We start from the raw sequence: 17202 nt of genomic DNA, 5'->3' as shown, positions 1-17202 counted from the left end.
ACTTGATTATGTGCATATGCATGCATTCAAGTACGTACATGTGTATGGTTATGTGCGTTGTGTATATGTGCATGTTCATGTGTTTGTGTGTGTACATTCAGTGCATGTGTCTTTTTACGTGTGTTCATACTCACAAGGACACGACACTTATATGTGTAGTGTTCTTGTGTGCGTGTTTATACATGTACTTTATGTGTGTGTGTGTGTATTAATCTCTCACTTAAACATCTCCTTGACCTCCCCCTTGAGCAGAGCCACCAGCACAGGCAGCCCAATGCAAGCAGGGACCAAATACAGCAGCGCCGGCTGCAGGGAGACAGGCACAAGAGACACACGCCACACGGGGACAGGCAACACAGGGACAGACACCACCAGGGTGAGAAGGGAGCACGTGGGTGCAAACGGAAGAGACAGAGGGACACAATGACACACGGGGGGGGGGGGGGGGGTGGGAGAGCATGCGAACATAGCCGAGACATGCACAAAGACATGGGACATGAGAACACAATCACACAGGGCAGGAGACACAGACAAGAGGCGAGACATACACAAAGACATGGGACATGAGAACACAATCACACAGGGCAGGAGACACAGACAACACACACATGGGGACAGGAAGCATTTCGATACCGAGAGGACACGGTTAGACACAGACAAAGAAGAGATAATGGGGAAACACCGGGACATGGGGACGGAGGATAGACGACAAGGACACACGAGAGAGGTGACCGAGACATATGAACACCACACACAGCAGTGGACACCGGGACAAAGGAACACGTGGTTAGGAAAACACATGAGATCACAGGATCATGGACATTCAGTAAACAATTCAGAGTGGATTGCCCGCTAAGAAAATTAGCTTACGGCAGTCCTCATCTGCCATGAACAGCTCGAAGCCAGTGGTGGAAACTCCATGTTCCTATGGTGGGGGTCGAGTATGCCCAGGGAAAACCACTGGAGACTTCCCACAATGGGGAACTCATTGTATCGACCACGGCGGAGGATTTATGAAACATGCCCAACCAACGTTTTCAACGTGTTGCGCCGGGAGATCGAAATGAACTGGCAACTTAAGCCATCTAGTATGACAAGAGAGACACCATACTCTTTGGTTCTTTCGGTAAAGTCACGTAGGTATAAAATAAATAAATCACGTGACTTTACCGAAAGAATGGACATAATAAAAATAATTCTCACGACGTTTCGGCCACAACGCAAGCAGCCGTCCTCAGGTGGAGAACAGGTCGTGAGAATTTTTATTATGTTTTATTTATTATTTTATTATTTCCATTCTACGTGACTTTACCGAAAGAACCAAGAAGATGAATCCCTGCAGTCACGAAAGCTTTAAATCGAAATTTTACCGAAAAAACTAATGGATTCCTGCAGTCACGAAAGCTTCAAATCAAGAAAGAGAGACACCGCTGCTGTGCTGGTCGTGTAGCCATCAGGGTGAAGGGTCACGCTCACCTGAGCATGCTTGAAGGTGTGCATCACGAAGATGGTGAGACCCAGGCCGAGGATGTAGGCAAGGAAGCTGACGTAGAAATACGTGCGGCTGTTTTTCTTCAAGCTGTTCATCCCAAACACAGATGATGATGATGATAAAGGTCCCACTTACAGTTGGTAGGAACAATGTATTACTTTTTGTGTTTAGTTTGTTGGCCTTCCCCCCCGCAACTCCGATTACGTATACATACACATTAATCACTAAGAGAGTTGCGCATAGGCAAAGCCCAGCCAGGTTAAGACACCTATAAGGTATTGATGACCACCGTTGCCGGGAATTCAACATAGGCCACCTGGATTATAGAGTAGAAAGTTAAACACTGCTAAGTACATAAATAATGGCCATGCCATAGACACGAAACCAGCGCTACTGGGAGCCAGGGTTTGACCGCAGGATCTGGGTGTCTCTTTTTAAATCCTTTATATTAAGTTCGCTTGCTTGCGTGCTTGCTTACGACCGTGCAAATCTTTCAGTCGTTTTTTAACCCACTTCCCGTGATCCAATCGAGCTGACATTTTGCACACTCGTTGTGCGAGACAATTAATGTTCGTGAAAAAATGTTTCCAAAATGTTACACTGTTTAGGGAAAACAAATTAAATATTTAATTACCAATTGCTTAATATTGGCAGACAATGATCTGACCCATAGGTGGCAGCCATCTCAAGCCAGAGGACGAGAGGACTCTAGCCGCCACGCATATAAAGGATTTATAGTGAAAAACTTTGTTTTTACTGGTTATACTTATTTGTCTTGTAAATAATGATAGTTAAATACAGCCCTTCATTGATTCGCTACTGTATGAGGGCCTCCCCACACAGTGCGGGCTGTAGGGTATAATTAATAGCGCAGTGCACGAGCAACTACCTCGCACGCACACGAGAAAACACTCCGAGAAAAAACAACTCACTATTTGCAAGGTAAATTGTTACCTGATATCAAAGCGGAGCAGGAGGGCAATGAAGATTCCTGAAAAAAGACAATACGACTTTACATTAGGCTTCATTCGCATTGAACGAGGCTGACAACCCTGTAAGTAAGCCTCGGGTAAACCTGCAGTGAAACAGAGTTGACACCAACATTAAATCTAAGCCTCACTCTCCCAAGGACCAAGGTGTTAGTCAGAGCTGTCTTGTGATATCAAAGCTACGGGCAAAACAAGCGCCCGCACCGAGCGCGTCGCCTTGCACAATTAACAAACTTTTGTCGTTTATGTTGCAGATCTTGATCCATGTCGTAGAGAACAGACTCCACTGCAATATTAATACATGATATAGACCATTGACCATGGAAATAGACAGGCAGGGAGGCAGGTGGGCAGACGGTGAGAATGATGGGCACGCAGACAGACAGGGAAATTGTGCAAATGAGACAGGCAGACAGGTAAGCAGACAGTGAGAATGATGGGCACGCAGATAAGACACAGAAATAGTGCAACTGAGACAGACAGGCAGACGAGAGCCGGACAGACACAGGCAGGTAAAGAGAAGGCACGCACCCAGATGGACAGACAAGCAGTCAGGCAAGCAAGGGCATACACATACACACACACAAACTGTAGGAAGACGGACGGATGCACAAATGGATGGACGGACCTGGTATGACGATGTCGCCGAGTCCCAACATGGCAAAGTTGCTGGCCTCCAATCCCCTCTGCAGCAGATCTTGGGGGAACACCACTGCAACACGACAGCACTCGTGAATAGCATAACTATTTTCCCGCAGGGTGGGTGACGATAACTATCTCATAACAAGGCCACCAATGCACACGTGTGAAGAGGCGGTGTAGCCAACCTCCCCACAAGCCCGGCTGCCCTTTTTCTAACGAGCGTTGATGTTGACAACACAATTCACGGGGTTTCTCATTTTATGGCCTAGATCAGCGTTCTGCCTTCTGAGCCATCCGACCACCTTTAAGTAAACGTTATACTGGTAGGAACCTCCTGGTTACACCAGCCCACAGGGGATTATTGTGTCCGTCTGTTCGTCGTGCATCCAAAAATGGGAGGGGTGGGGCTGGGTGGAGAGGGGAGGGTGGGGAGGGGCTGGGTGGGGAGGGGCTGGGTGGGAGGGGCTGGGTGGGGAGGGGAAGGTGGGGGGGGAAGGTGGGGAGGGTGGGGTTGGGTGGGGAAGTGGGGGTGGGGGGTGGGGCTGGGTGGGTGGGTGGGGCTGGTCACCCCGTGGTGCCCATATAAAACTAAACGTTTAACCTACTCACGCCGGCTTGTGCCCGACCTCACAGTCGGGCATATTTGCGGAATACACCACGCCGCCGTTGACCCTGCAGGCCATTGACCGAGCAACTCAATTCCCTCCGCAGGAATGTGTCCCTTGTGACAAACTGCACGACTGTGTTGTCAGTCAATACCAAATGAGCCCCACTCAAGCGGACAGACGGACGTAGCGGCCTCACGTTTGATCGGAGCCTCGAACGACTTCGCCACAGTCACCATGACGTTAGTGCCGAACACCTGGGCGATGGAACGGAAACATGAAAAGAAACGCATGCGCACACACACGCGGAGAAACGATCACAAACACAGAAAGGCACGCGACAACGCATCCATTCATCGAGCACAAGTGATTCTTACTGGTGCCGATTCATCTTAATAATCCATTATGAAAATAAAGTTTTCTATCGATTAGCACTGCGCTATAAACCCAACTAAATGATTTGGATTTCCAGCCTCAACGAACAGCGCTGGTGATATCAGAACTGGTCATGGAGCCTCCTCCCTAGGTCGATTCAGCCTTCACTCAAAACCTGGTGCGGTGTGACAGAGATCACCCGTTGTGGTCCGGAGTACACTAGCATCGTTCCGGCCTTCAAAGATGCTCGCTCACAGCAGAATCTGAATATTTTAGACTGTGGAGGAATCCAATGAGCTAAGTAGTTCTTTAAAGCTTTCGTGACTGCAGGGATCTCCTCCCTTTGATGCTGCTAATCCTGCATAATGCACGGGCATAATATGACTTTGAAACCCCCCGCCCACCTCCTACGCATTTCACAAGTAGTACTAATCACATATCTGCATTTCCCATAAATATGCTAAATTCCTCTTGATATGCAATTTTTTTTGTCAAGGCGCCATTCCCCTTCCAACCCAGCTTAAATATACGCTCCAAGCGTGGTGGTGTTTTCATTCAGACGCTGTCTCCCCGACAGACCTGGTCTTCACCTGAGGATGGCTGCTTGCGTTGTGGCCGAAACGTCGTGGAAGGATTGTATTATGTTTCATTTTTATTATTTTATTATTTCCCTTCTACGTGAACTTTACCGAAAGAACCGAGAGATAAGTAGCTCTTTTTCACAGATTTCCAGTAGCAGTTTCACCCAACAACCTGTAGGCTACATGGAAGATCTCTCTTACAAGTGCTTATGTGCGTGTGGGCATGTATGCGTGTGCAGGTAGGGCTGATGACCGATCAGATGTGCTGATGTGGTACGGGAGGATTTGGAGCCGAGTGGACTTGCCGATGACTGTAATCAGCGTTTATCAAGGTCGGCTTCTTAGGGGAAGTTCGAAATGGACGCTACGAGGCAGCTGAAGGGCAGAGGAGCGACTCATAACAATGAGCAAAGCGCCAGGTGGCTAAAACGCAGCAAAAGTTGGCACAGTGGGGAGCAGAGGTGGTGCATCTGCCAGCCATTTGTCAGTCAACCCATGGCACCTGGCTGGCACAAGCGCTGTGGTAAGCTCACCGCTACTTAGTGACGAATGGTGGCTGGTGTCATTGTTGTTACGTGTACATATGTGCGCAAGCAATCGAGCGTGCGTGCGTGAGTGCGTGCGCACACCCAGAAGATGTCGTAGATGAAGAGTCCGCCCAGCAGGATGCACCCGGTGCACACGTTGTTGAGATGAAGCAGCTCCACTCCGTTCAGTGCAAATGCCAGCCCAAACAGGTTGTTGGCGATCCAGTGCTTCAGCGCGACACGGCCGACACAACCACGGTTTTAACAGCACAACCAGTGGCACGACCAGTGGCACGACCAGTCGGCACAAACTTCGTTCGTAATAATACTACTTGCAAGGCGCAGCCCTGAAATTGCTTGCTCACTCCCACTGCCGGCAGAAAAGGCGTCCACAAGAGCGAACACAAATAGAGGGTACTGGGTCTACTCTTCAACGTTGACATGTTGGAAGGAGTGGGCGTCAACCAAACTTTAACCCCACCACACGCAAACCTGCCGATTGACTGACTGTGGTGTAACCAATTTTATCCTGCTGCTGGGTGGGCAGAGGAGGTGGGGCGAGGGGGATTTAAGAAACCTGCACAATTGTTTCTACGATGGAATCTAGCCGGCGACCTCTGGATTGCAAGTCCAGTGTGCTGCTAACCATTACACTGTGGCAGTTTCCCACAGCGTGGACAAGGCGGTGATTATTCATCAGACGATGAGTTAAAATAAGAATGCAGGCAAGGGTGCAAGTGAGAGTGTACAGGTGCGATGTGTGTGTGTTCATTGCAGATTCCAGGAAAGCGAAAGCAGGTCACACCTTCTTGAGGATGTACCAGACGCCCACGACAGAGCTCAGCACAAGGCAGAAGAGGTCCTTACGGTCAAACTCGTAGTTCAAGATCTCTGCATAAACCAGGACAGGAAAATAGCGTCTTAACGTGGCCAAAACACAACGCACAACTGTTTTGCGAGTGTGCTTTGAGCGCCTGCGTGCGTACATGTGTATGTCACTGTGTCGTTGTTGGTGTGTGTGCGTGTGTTGGTACCACTGTGTGCACCCCTATGCATGTCCGCGTGTCGTCGTGGGTGTGCGTCTATTGCTACGTGTGCGTGGCAAGGTGTTCTTTGTGTCAATTTGCGTTCACTCGGTACTGTGCGAGAGTCTATGCTTGCGTGTCGTGGCGCTACCGTGTCCACCTGCGTGTGTGTCTGTGTGCGTCCACGGGTGTCTGTCTGTATGTGTGCGTGTAGACTTACCCTCACGTGCCTCCCCAGTGCCCTGTGTGAAGAGCAGCTGATACTGGGAGGCGAAGGCTGCACCCGGGAACAGTCGAGCCATGGCAGGACTGACAACGTAGAACACAGAGACAAAAAGACATGGTACCAAAAACAACACCTCCCACGTTGCGCCGTACTGGCGTTCATAGGTGCGCAGTGGCAGCACTTGCCCCAACAGCCTGTGTAGACTACATAGGGGATCTTTATCTTTGTGTGTGTGTGTGTGTGTTCACCTGATCGTGTGTGACAGAGCCAGTATCCCCAGCACAAAGAAGTACATGGAGAGGAGCAAGTTGATGTACTCTTGCGAGAACACCTGAGGACACATAGTATATGCACAGAAATATAAGCAAACACAAAGATCCCCCATATAGTCTGAACAGACTGTTAGGGGCAAGTGCTGTTAGCGCGCGCCGATGAAAGCCGGCACGGCACACGAGGGAGTGGGTGGCCAGCACCACGCCATAGTGGCGATGTATACGCACCGCACCAGGTACTTATTTGAGGCTGAGTGGACCAAAGCAAACACACACACAGTTACACCCACACATATCCATATACACATGCAGAAATGCATACACCAAAACGCACACGCATACTTAACGACACAGTTTCAACTATGCACATGCATAAAGTAGCAGCTGCACACGCATAAAAATAAACACCCATACACAAAGAAACTGTTACATACACAAACATATGTAAAAAAATACACACATTTTACACCTAAGACACAGATGCCCTTTTAAGTCTGTACACCCATGCAGTTTCACACACACATACACATCACACACAAATACACTTACACACATGCACAATCTGTTACACCCACACACATAACTGCGCACGTATTCAACAGACGGGCACACAGACGATGCTCCCAGCAAGGGGCGTGCGCTTAGACTCGATTTTAATTAAGTGTTTAGTTATTTTTGTATCAAATTTCTCACTTCGCATGGATCATCAAATCCGGGTGGTATGGGAACACAACCTGGCACCATGGCTTCACAGTAATCACCGCATGTCAGTGGCGCGCGCATGTGTGTGCACGTGCGATTGTTTACTGGAGTCGAAACTGCTGTGCACGCTATGTCTATGTGCTGTGTGTGCATGTAATACGGCTGTGTGTCACGTACTAGCAGTGTGTGTGTGCGCGTCATGTATTAATAGTGAATATGTTATGCACGAGTGTTCTGAGCCACATGCTTGTAGTGTCTTTAACATGCTCTTGGTAGGTGTGCTAAATGTTAGTGGTGCCTGCTGTGTGTCGGCGGTGCTGTGCTACATCAGTCTCAAGTGTGGTGTAAGTCTACCACAAATCAGCCCCTTATGTCCTAAGTATCAGCGGACTCGTGGGTGTGCGCTGGCATGCTCTTGGTATGCGTACCATACGCTAGTGGTGTCTGCTACATTGGTCCCAAATGCACTATGTTCCAGCGGTGGGCATACCGAGCGTGAATGTCTGCTACGTTTCATCTACGAGTAGTGTGTGTGGTATAGCGGGCGAAGCATCAACAACAACCGCCGACGACAATGGCGGTTGTTGTTGATGCGTGCATCATGTGGCGGTGGAGTGCGTGCGTGCGTGCGTGCGTGCGCGAGCGGTGACGCTGCACCTTGAAGAAGAGGTAGAGGCCAAAGAGCGTGCAGGACGCAATGATGGGGAAACGAGCAGCGTCGCGGCTCGTGATCGTCTCTGTCATGTCCGACGTCGTCTGCGAAAAAAACAACACGAGGGACACAGACACAAATACGTAAACATACAGACGCACGGAGACAAACACGGGAAGACAGACAGAGACAAAGGTCCCCTGTATAGCCTTTAAAAGGCTGTTGGGACAAGGGATGTCAGCGAGCACCTATGAGGGTCGGTGAATCACGCGAGGGGGTGGGTGACCAACACCAAGCACAGACACCTTTGTCTCCCCAGTGATTATGTTTACACATCACACCAAGTACTCATTTAAGGCTGAGTTGGCCTAGGGGAGGCTCAGGACCGATTCAAATATTCACCACTGTCTTTGGCTTTGAGAGGGAATCGAATTCGGGTCGCTGGGTTCGTAGCGCTGTGCGCTAACGATGCACAGATAGGCACACTAACAGAGATGCAAACAGGCAAAAATGCAAATGCACACACAAACAAAGACAAAGATCCCCCGGATAGCCTTAGACTGTCAGGGCAAGTGCTGTTAGCAAGCACCTATGTAGGCCGGAACAATATACGAGGGGGTGGGTGGCCAGCACCACGCCCGACCGCCTTTGTCTCCCCAGTGGTGATGTTTACACACCGCACCAGATACTCATTTAAGGTTAAGTCGACCTAGGGGAGGCCCAGGACAGTTTCAGATAATCGTCACTGGTGGTGGCCGTGAGCGGGAATCGAACTCGGGTCGTCGGGTTCATAGCGCAGCGCGCTAACCACGACACTACCACACAAATCCACATAGATGCACAGGCATCCAAACACACAGAACAATGAGATCATCCTTTTCAAATCGTTACGGACGGTTGGTTAATCTTCTTCTGGCATGCTGCTGAATGTAAAAACTCAAAACAGTCCAGTTTACCGAGCCAGTTGATGGTGTTATTTATGAGGGCCGTGTGCAGCCCTTCCACTCCTCTGCTGAACGATCTTTTGGGGCCATGGTTTAGGATATGATGCTTAGTGAGAACATATTCCAAGACAACATGACATGTAGTTGATACCAACGCAAACCCAGTAGTGCAAGTCTATTTTCAGCGAATGAGTCCGGGCAGAGGCTTGCTTTTTTTAAGGCCGAATGGCCCAGACAAGGTTTAGATACTAATTACTATTAGCATTGTGTATCTTGATCAGGAGTCAAACTCAAGTCACTGGTAAATGCGTAGGTGGCTCATGATCATAATGCTGGAAATACCCACAGGTCAGAGGTCGCAAACGGGTTTTGATTCCTTACCCGTACCCGGCCGCACCAGGGTCGCAAATGGGTACCCGTACCGGGCCGGGTACCCGTTCCCTATCCGTACCCGTATCCTACCCGAAATGAGTGACAAACGGTTACTCACCAGTGACTCACGGCCTACCCGTACCAGTACCCGGCCGCACCAGGGTCGCAAACGGCTACCCGTACTCGTACTTGGCCGGGTACGGGTAGCCGAGTATCGGGTAGGGTACGGGTATCGGGTACCCGGTTGCGACCTCTGCCACAGGCCCTGGCAAATTTGGGTCAGAAGCTAGAGGATTCTCATCTGAAATAAAATCTGCCCAATTTGGCATTGAGAAATACATGTCATGGGAGACATAATTGCCCCCGCCCACTACCGTGTACACAATATTCACCCCTGAAGGGATCTCAGAAGCAGCTCAGTGATATCTATTTCTGCGGGCCATTCTCTCACACGAAAGGTAATTTCATAATGACGTGACGCCGATAGCAATGTTGTGATATAGAATAAAAGTTCCAAAAAAAGTGCCCTCTTTTTAAACACTCGACTGAAATGCGGACTCCAATTCAGACGGATTAAGTGTCAAAAACTCGTGGCGGGGAGCCAGTGCGTTGAGACGAATGTCCCGGTAAACAAACCGTATTAATAGCTGTCTATTAATATGGAAGATTGCTTTATGTCTGCTCATTAATGGGGTTTTATTTCTCACTATGAAGCACATACTGCTTTATAAATGAGCACAGATTAGATGCGCTTGGGTAACTCAGTGGGATCAAATGCAAAACTCAGTCAAACAAAATAAGCCAACATGCAAACTGTTGCAATTCAGAACAATATAAGAGGGATGGACATCAAAGGCATTTCAAACTATTTATGGTTAGTGGCATGTTTTTTGACATGATGATGATGATGATGAAAATGTAATTCCCTATTCAGCAAATATAGTTATTTGGTTCTTTCGGTTAAGTCACGTCTAAAGATAAAATAATAAATTAAATTAAATAATAGCATACGACGTTTTGATTGCAACACAAGCAATCATCATCAGGTATAATGAAATAGCGACATAAAATCTAACCAGAAAACTATAGACAGACATGTAAGCAGACAGATATCACCAAGATACATAGAGAGAGCAACACAGGTAACAGAGAGGGGTGATCATCTCTGTGGGGTGGCCTTAAATAGACCCCACAGAGATGATCACCCCTTTCTGTTACCTGTGTTGCTCTCTCTATGTATCTTGGTGATATCTGTCTGCTAATATGTCTGTCTATAGTTTTCTGGTTAGATTTTATGTCGCTATTTCATTATACCTGATGATGATGGCTTGTGTTGCAATCGAAACGTCGTATGCTATTATTTAATTTAATATTTTATCTTTAGACGTGACTTAACCGAAAGAACCAAATAATAATTCCTGCAGTCACGAAAGTTTCTAAAATTAAGAGCAAATATAGTCTTATAGCCCTTTTGTCAATTTGCTTCAAACTGAAAAACTTGCCTACACTGTCTATCATACCGGTTGCTTAAACATACTTCACCACGCTGGCCCATAACGTGAATAGAAAAACTAATTCAGACTGCCGCATTCAAAGTTCTAACCACTGCGCCAATGATAGCAGAAGGAAATCGTGCAACTCGCATTTCCAAGGAGCACTTCACTTTTGGATATTCTGTAGTAGGTAAATATAAAACTCCGATCGTATTTACAGCTGACGATCGGACTATGTTAGACAGCGGCTGAATGGACGAGCAATTTGCTGAAAGGGTGGCAATCTAAGAACTCGACGCTCATCGTCGCTGCACGTGGGCGAGGGGTGCCGATGAAAGAAAACACGAAACCCAATCAGCACGGTGGAGGCGCATGACTCCTTCTTGATTTCACAGACCGAGGCGCTGTACCAGATGCACTCGGAGGAATCTAGCTCAAAGGTTGCATTGGCACCACTCCAAGAGGAATGTGGTGACCCATTCCAGGGTTGACAGGGCCACGTGCAATGTGTGTTAGTTACATCATGGCCACCTACGGCATTACCAGATGTTAGTGGTGGCGGAGGTGATATTGGTGGAGGTCGTGGTGATGAAGTTGAGTGGCAGTGGCGAGTATGGTTAAGATGAGATTGGTAGCGGTGGTGAGTGTTGGTTGGGTTAATGATAGGCGAGGTGATAATGGAGTTAGTGATAATGGTGGTGGTGCTGATGGTGATAGGTGTGGTAAAGGTGATTAGTGTGTCGAGGGTTGTGTTAGTTGCAAACAAGTGTGTCAAAAGAGTGTGAGTATTTAACCTAGCAGACTCGTCGGTGGGGTTGTTGGATCACACAAGGATCAAGTAATAAACAACTGCTTTGAATAAGAGATTTATATATATATATATTCAGAAAGGAATTTGACCAAGATTCTACACAAGATTATCTTGAAAAATACCCATATCACAGAAATGTTTTCCCAGGTAAATATCTATCATATGCCACTGTAATTGCTTTTATATGTATTTTACTGTATTGCTTTCCGTCACAAATGTTCACTATTGACAATACAACTTCCCTCGTTTGAAATGTAAATATTTTACCAGCCACGAATTTCAAAATGGGTAAGAGCACAAAGCTTGATATATTATACAGTTAAAACCTAACTATTGTACTTTCATACTCTTTCGTTCTTTCGGTAAAGTCACGTAGGTAGAAAAATTATAGATCACGACGTTTCGATTGCAACACAAGCAATCGTCATCAAGTGGGACAACCACAGCAAGAAAAAACTGCTGAAGTCTAGTTTACTTTCCTTGAAATTCAAATCACAAACGCTGTATATAGTAGACTGAAATGGAATATCCTATGAAGTAATGTCTAAAGATAACACATTTACTGTGAATCTAATGGTAATTTAATACAAAATTTATGATGTACTCCATTCTTATTACCAATAGTGCCATCAGCCACAATCTATCCACTGCTGGATTAAAGTCCTCAAAAGTCGTTGCCCTACCACACGGTGTCGTGCTATAATAATATATCTAACTCCTGAACTGGACGAGGCCTCTAATCTCATCACTCCACCTCCCCGGTGGTCACGCTCGCAGGCATTTTTAAATCCTTTATATTAAGTTCGCTTGCTTGCTTGCTTGCGTGCTTGCTTGCGTGCTTGCTTGCTTACGACCGTGCAAATCTTTCGGTCGTTTTTTAACCCCCTTCCCGTGATCCAATCGAGCTGACATTTTGCACAGACTCGTTGTGTGTGACAATTAATTTTCGTGAAATTTTTTTTCCAAAATTTTACACTGTTTAGGGAAAACAAATTAAATATTTAATTACCAATTGCTTAATACTGGCAGACAATCATCTGACCCATAGATTGCAGCCATCTCAAGCCAGAGGACGAGAGGACTCTAGCCGCCACGCATATAAAGGATTTAGAGTGAAAAACTTTGTTTTACGGGTTTACTTGTTAAATCCTTTATATTAAGTTCGCTTGCTTGCTTCAGACCGTGCAAATCTTTCGGTCGTTTTTTAACCCACTTCCCATGATCCAATCGAGTTGACATTTTCCACACGGACTCGTTGTGCGTGACAATTAATGTTCGTGAATTTTTTTTCTCCAAAATTGTACACTTTTTAGGACAAAAATATTATATTTAATTACCAATTGCTTAATGGTGCAATGCAATCATCTGACCCATAGGAGGCAGCCATCTCAAGCCAGAGGACGAGAGGACTCTAGCCGCCACGCATATAAAGGATTTATAGTGAAAAACTTTGTTTTTACGGGTTATACTTGTTTCTCCTTTGCCTGCCATTCCAGCACTAGTCTCATTTATTGGCTGTCATGTCTGCTAGTCAATGTGTCTTGTACAAACCCATTTACTTTTCTCAACAAGCACTAAGATGTCTGTAATTTGTGTATATTTTTGTAGCTGCTTCTCAATGAAGTTACAAGGATGCACCTCTCCGTCCGTACCTCTTTTCACAGTCGTTGCTCGAAATTTTCAGTGTTCATATTTCCAGAGAATATTGGACCGATTGGAAAACTTTCTTCTTTGGGCAAATTGGTATATTGCGAAATTAAATTTTACAAACACACTCCAATCTGCTCTTGATCACAGTCCACGTTAAATAATTACCCGAGGCATACATACTGTGTTATGTTTGCCTGTTTTGTCCATACAAAAATATAGATTTTATTTTCATCAAATATTTTCACTTTGGATCCAAAATCAATTCCTCTAATTGATATCCATTGGTACTTATAGTGACTGTCACCATAAAATGACATTTATGGGACATTATATATTATATATGCATTATATGTGTGTCTTTATTTCTCCAATATTCCTAAAATGTATTCTCATCATCTTTGTTCCTGAGAATACATTTTGAGAGCTTATCTCCTTACAGATTTTGTATCGTTACCTTCCTCACGGAAACTCAGCGCAGCTGTTCTATGCTTGTAAACAATTTTTTTATCCTTGTTGTATGTTTTTTTATTACGTCTGTTTTGACAGCTTGGATGACTGTATCAGTTTCCCACTGAGTTAAATGCGTTACTATCAATCATTCTGACCAGGACGAATAAATATCAAATACTTAGCCTTTCTAGACCACAAGTAGTACTATTTTGATTTAAAGCTTTCGTGACTGCAGGGATTCATATTCTTGGTTCTTTCGGTAAGTTTCCTTGCTGCGGATTTCACACCTGATGATGATTGCTTGTGTTGCAGTCGAAACGTCGTGAGAATTTTATATTTTTATTCTTTTATTGTTTCTCTTCTACGTGACTTTACCGAAAGAACCAAGAATATAAGTAGTACTATGTTAGAAGTAAAATTATTTAATATAATAGTAAGGCAGACGTATTTCATTGATAAACACATTATATTGAGATAAAAACAGGTACACGTGGATTAATGACATACTATAATTTAAACTGTTAAGATAAATAAGTGGGATTGGGCAGGACACGTTATGGCATGAAGGAATGATGGCCAATGATCAAGAATAATAACGGAATGGAAGCCAAGGAATGGCTAATACAGGGCAAGTCTTTTATAAGGGATAACCAAGTACTGTAACTTTTTTTTCAAATTTACTTGGGTATACTTTTAAAAGACACACCTCTCTTTCATCGCCCGAGCATAATTTGACAAGGGTCGGCACAGACTTATTATTTACACACACCTGGCTGCGACCTGACAAAAAAAAAACACACGTAACATTTTACTCTAAATGAATACACCGTTTTTAATTTCCAATTCAATGCGTTAACGCATTCTAACGAGACACAGCAAGAGGAACCATATGGGTTCCAGAAAACATATGCTGGTTAATTATACAAGTTTAATAAAACTAACTGATGAGAAAGAAAGAGCGAGTGGGCTTGCAAAGGACACGTCATGGCTTAAAGGGAACGATGCTAACGAAGAAACAACGCAGTGACACCATTGGAACCTCCTTTGCCAGTAGCAAAATATGATAATTGTGTTTTTACCCTTTTATCTGGCTACAAAACTGACACCTTTGCATTCCGACCGCAGGTATTGTGGTCAATGCAAACATGGCTTCTTGTAAAAAAAAGGTGTCAGTTTTGTTGCCAGATAAAAGGGGTAAAAAAAAACAATTATCAACGCAGTGACAGCCAAGGAACCCAAAGCGTCGACCGAGGAAGACGGACACACGAAATCAATTCGTGGGATCGTGAAAAGCTCGCGACGGCTCAGGAAGCAGTCCATCCAGCAGTGGATTGACCACTGCTGATGGATAACACTGAGGACAATTCAACACACACATACATATGGTGCGCGGCCTACGCAAACCGGCGCAATAATCCCCCACCCCTTCGCTCTGCGGGGCCCCGCCGCGTGACGCGCGCCTCCCCCGGTAGGCGCCGTCAGGCAAGACCGTGGTCGCGGCCTGGGCAAGGGGGGGTACCGCGCCTCTCACCTTGGACTTTGCGGACTTGACGCTGCGCAGGGAACCGAAGAAGATGGGCAGCAGCGCCATGACGACCAGGGAGCCATAGGCGAGTGCGATGCCCTCGGGCGTGGAGGGAACCTTCGCCGTGGCGTTGACCGCCGCCTCGGCCACGGAGAGAGTTGCGTTCAGGTCCGTATCCGCCATCGCCACGTACTCTTTCTGCCTCGCCGGCGATTCGATTAACTTCCTGATCGATTCCTTCACGCGTCGGGGGAATCGTTACGTTGGCTTGATTGTCTTGGGGGCTTTGAAGGGAATCGATTCTTTGCGCCGATTCACAGTCAGTTGGAGATGTTGTCGATTGGAATCGTTCGTGGAGATTGTGTAAACTGTGGTTTACAATAACAGCTGGCAATGGTTTCTGAATGGGTTGCCAGATCAGAGGGTTTTTTTTACTTTGTATATTTGTGTGTAAAGGGTGATCCAATTATAGGTACTCCTCTAATTACGAATATTCAACTTATGAACTTTGAGAGATACGAACAAACATGCCACCACCACCGCCGTGCAATAGGCGGCGGTGGTGGTGGCATCGACATCTGCAGAAGTGTGAAGAACCAAATTCTTTGGTTATTTCGGTAAAGTCTAAATTGTACTGAGTGCACTGGCAGTCTATAATGTAGACTGTAGCCTGGTTCTTAACCTTAGCGAGCGTACTGGCAGTCTATAATGTAGACTGTAGCCTGGTTCTTAACCTTAGCGAGCGTACTGGCAGTCTATAATGTAGACGTATTCTTGGTTCTTTCAGTAATTTTAATATATGAGAATAGGGTTTCCCCTTTTTTCTGGCAACAAAACAGATGTGAAGATGTTAAAACACTAAACTGAAACCTTTTACAAGGAATCATGTCTGCATTAACCACAATACTTGTGGTGAGAATGCAAACCAAAAACATACTCTGATAATATATGCGTTGTCTTTGAAACTGATTGGTCCACACCAGAGACAGCTTTCTTTCGAGCCTAGTCTCAAACTGTGTAAGACTAGAGGACGCCAAAATGCTTACTGAAAGAACGAATAAGTATAACCCGTAAAAACAAAGTTTTTCACTCAATCCTTTATATGCGTGGCGGCTAGAGTCCTCTCGTCCTCTGGCTTGAGATGGCTGCCACCTATGGGTCAGATGATTGTCTGCAGTATTAAACAATTGGTAATTAAATATTTAATTTGTTTTCCCTAAACAGTGTACAATTTTGGAAACATTTTTTTACGAACATTAATTGTCTCGCACAACGAGTCTGTGTGCAAAATGTCAGCTCGATTGGATCACGGGAAGTGGGTTTAAAAACGACCAAAAGGTTTGCACGGTCGTAAGCAAGCAAGCACGCAAGCAAGCAAGCGAACTTAATATAAAGGATTTAAAAATAAGTCTACATTATAGACCGCCTTTTGGCGTCCTCTGGTCTAACACGGTTTGAGACTAGTCTCGAAAGAAAGCTGTCTCTGGTGTGGACCAATCAGTTTCAAAGACAATGCATATATTATCAGAGTATTTTTTTTTTGCATTCTCATCACAAGTATTGTGGTTAATACAGACATGATTTCTATGTTAAAGGTTTCAGTTTGATGTTTTAACATCTTAACACCTGTTTTGTTGCCAGAAAAAAAAGAGGAAACCCTATTCTTATATTTCGGCACTAGCAAAGGAGGTCCCAATTGAAACCTTTGTACAAGGATTCATGTCTGCATTAACCATGATACCTGCAGTCAAATGCAAACAAAAAACACGAGATGATAATATATGCATCGTCCTTGAAACTGATTGGTCCACACCAAGGGATATTATCATCGTGTTTTTGGTTTGCATTTGACTGCAGGTATTGTGGTTA

The 17202-nt window shown here is 45.6% G+C and overlaps 1 protein-coding gene across 1 annotated transcript; it reads right to left on the bottom strand.

Annotated features, from left to right (window-relative positions):
• Nucleotides 1–166: 166 nt before the first annotated feature.
• On the bottom strand, nucleotides 167–15560 carry LOC133340762 (minor histocompatibility antigen H13-like). The gene is made up of 11 exons (XM_061549146.1): nucleotides 15340–15560; nucleotides 8094–8192; nucleotides 6711–6793; nucleotides 6457–6545; nucleotides 6017–6102; nucleotides 5314–5439; nucleotides 3928–3985; nucleotides 3110–3193; nucleotides 2447–2483; nucleotides 1477–1579; nucleotides 167–306 (listed from the first exon to the last, which is right to left on the bottom strand). Exons 1-11 carry the CDS (start codon nucleotides 15514–15516, stop codon nucleotides 217–219), a joined length of 1032 nt encoding a protein of 343 aa, XP_061405130.1. The 5' UTR covers nucleotides 15517–15560; the 3' UTR covers nucleotides 167–216.
• Between the last annotated feature and the right edge of the window lie 1642 nt (nucleotides 15561–17202).

The sequence above is a fragment of the Lethenteron reissneri genome, chromosome 10 (assembly GCF_015708825.2).
Source record: "Lethenteron reissneri isolate LAM-NWPU_2019-01 chromosome 10, ASM1570882v1, whole genome shotgun sequence".
NCBI lineage: Eukaryota > Metazoa > Chordata > Hyperoartia > Petromyzontiformes > Petromyzontidae > Lethenteron > Lethenteron reissneri.
This window is presented reverse-complemented; position numbering and strand designations above follow the sequence as displayed.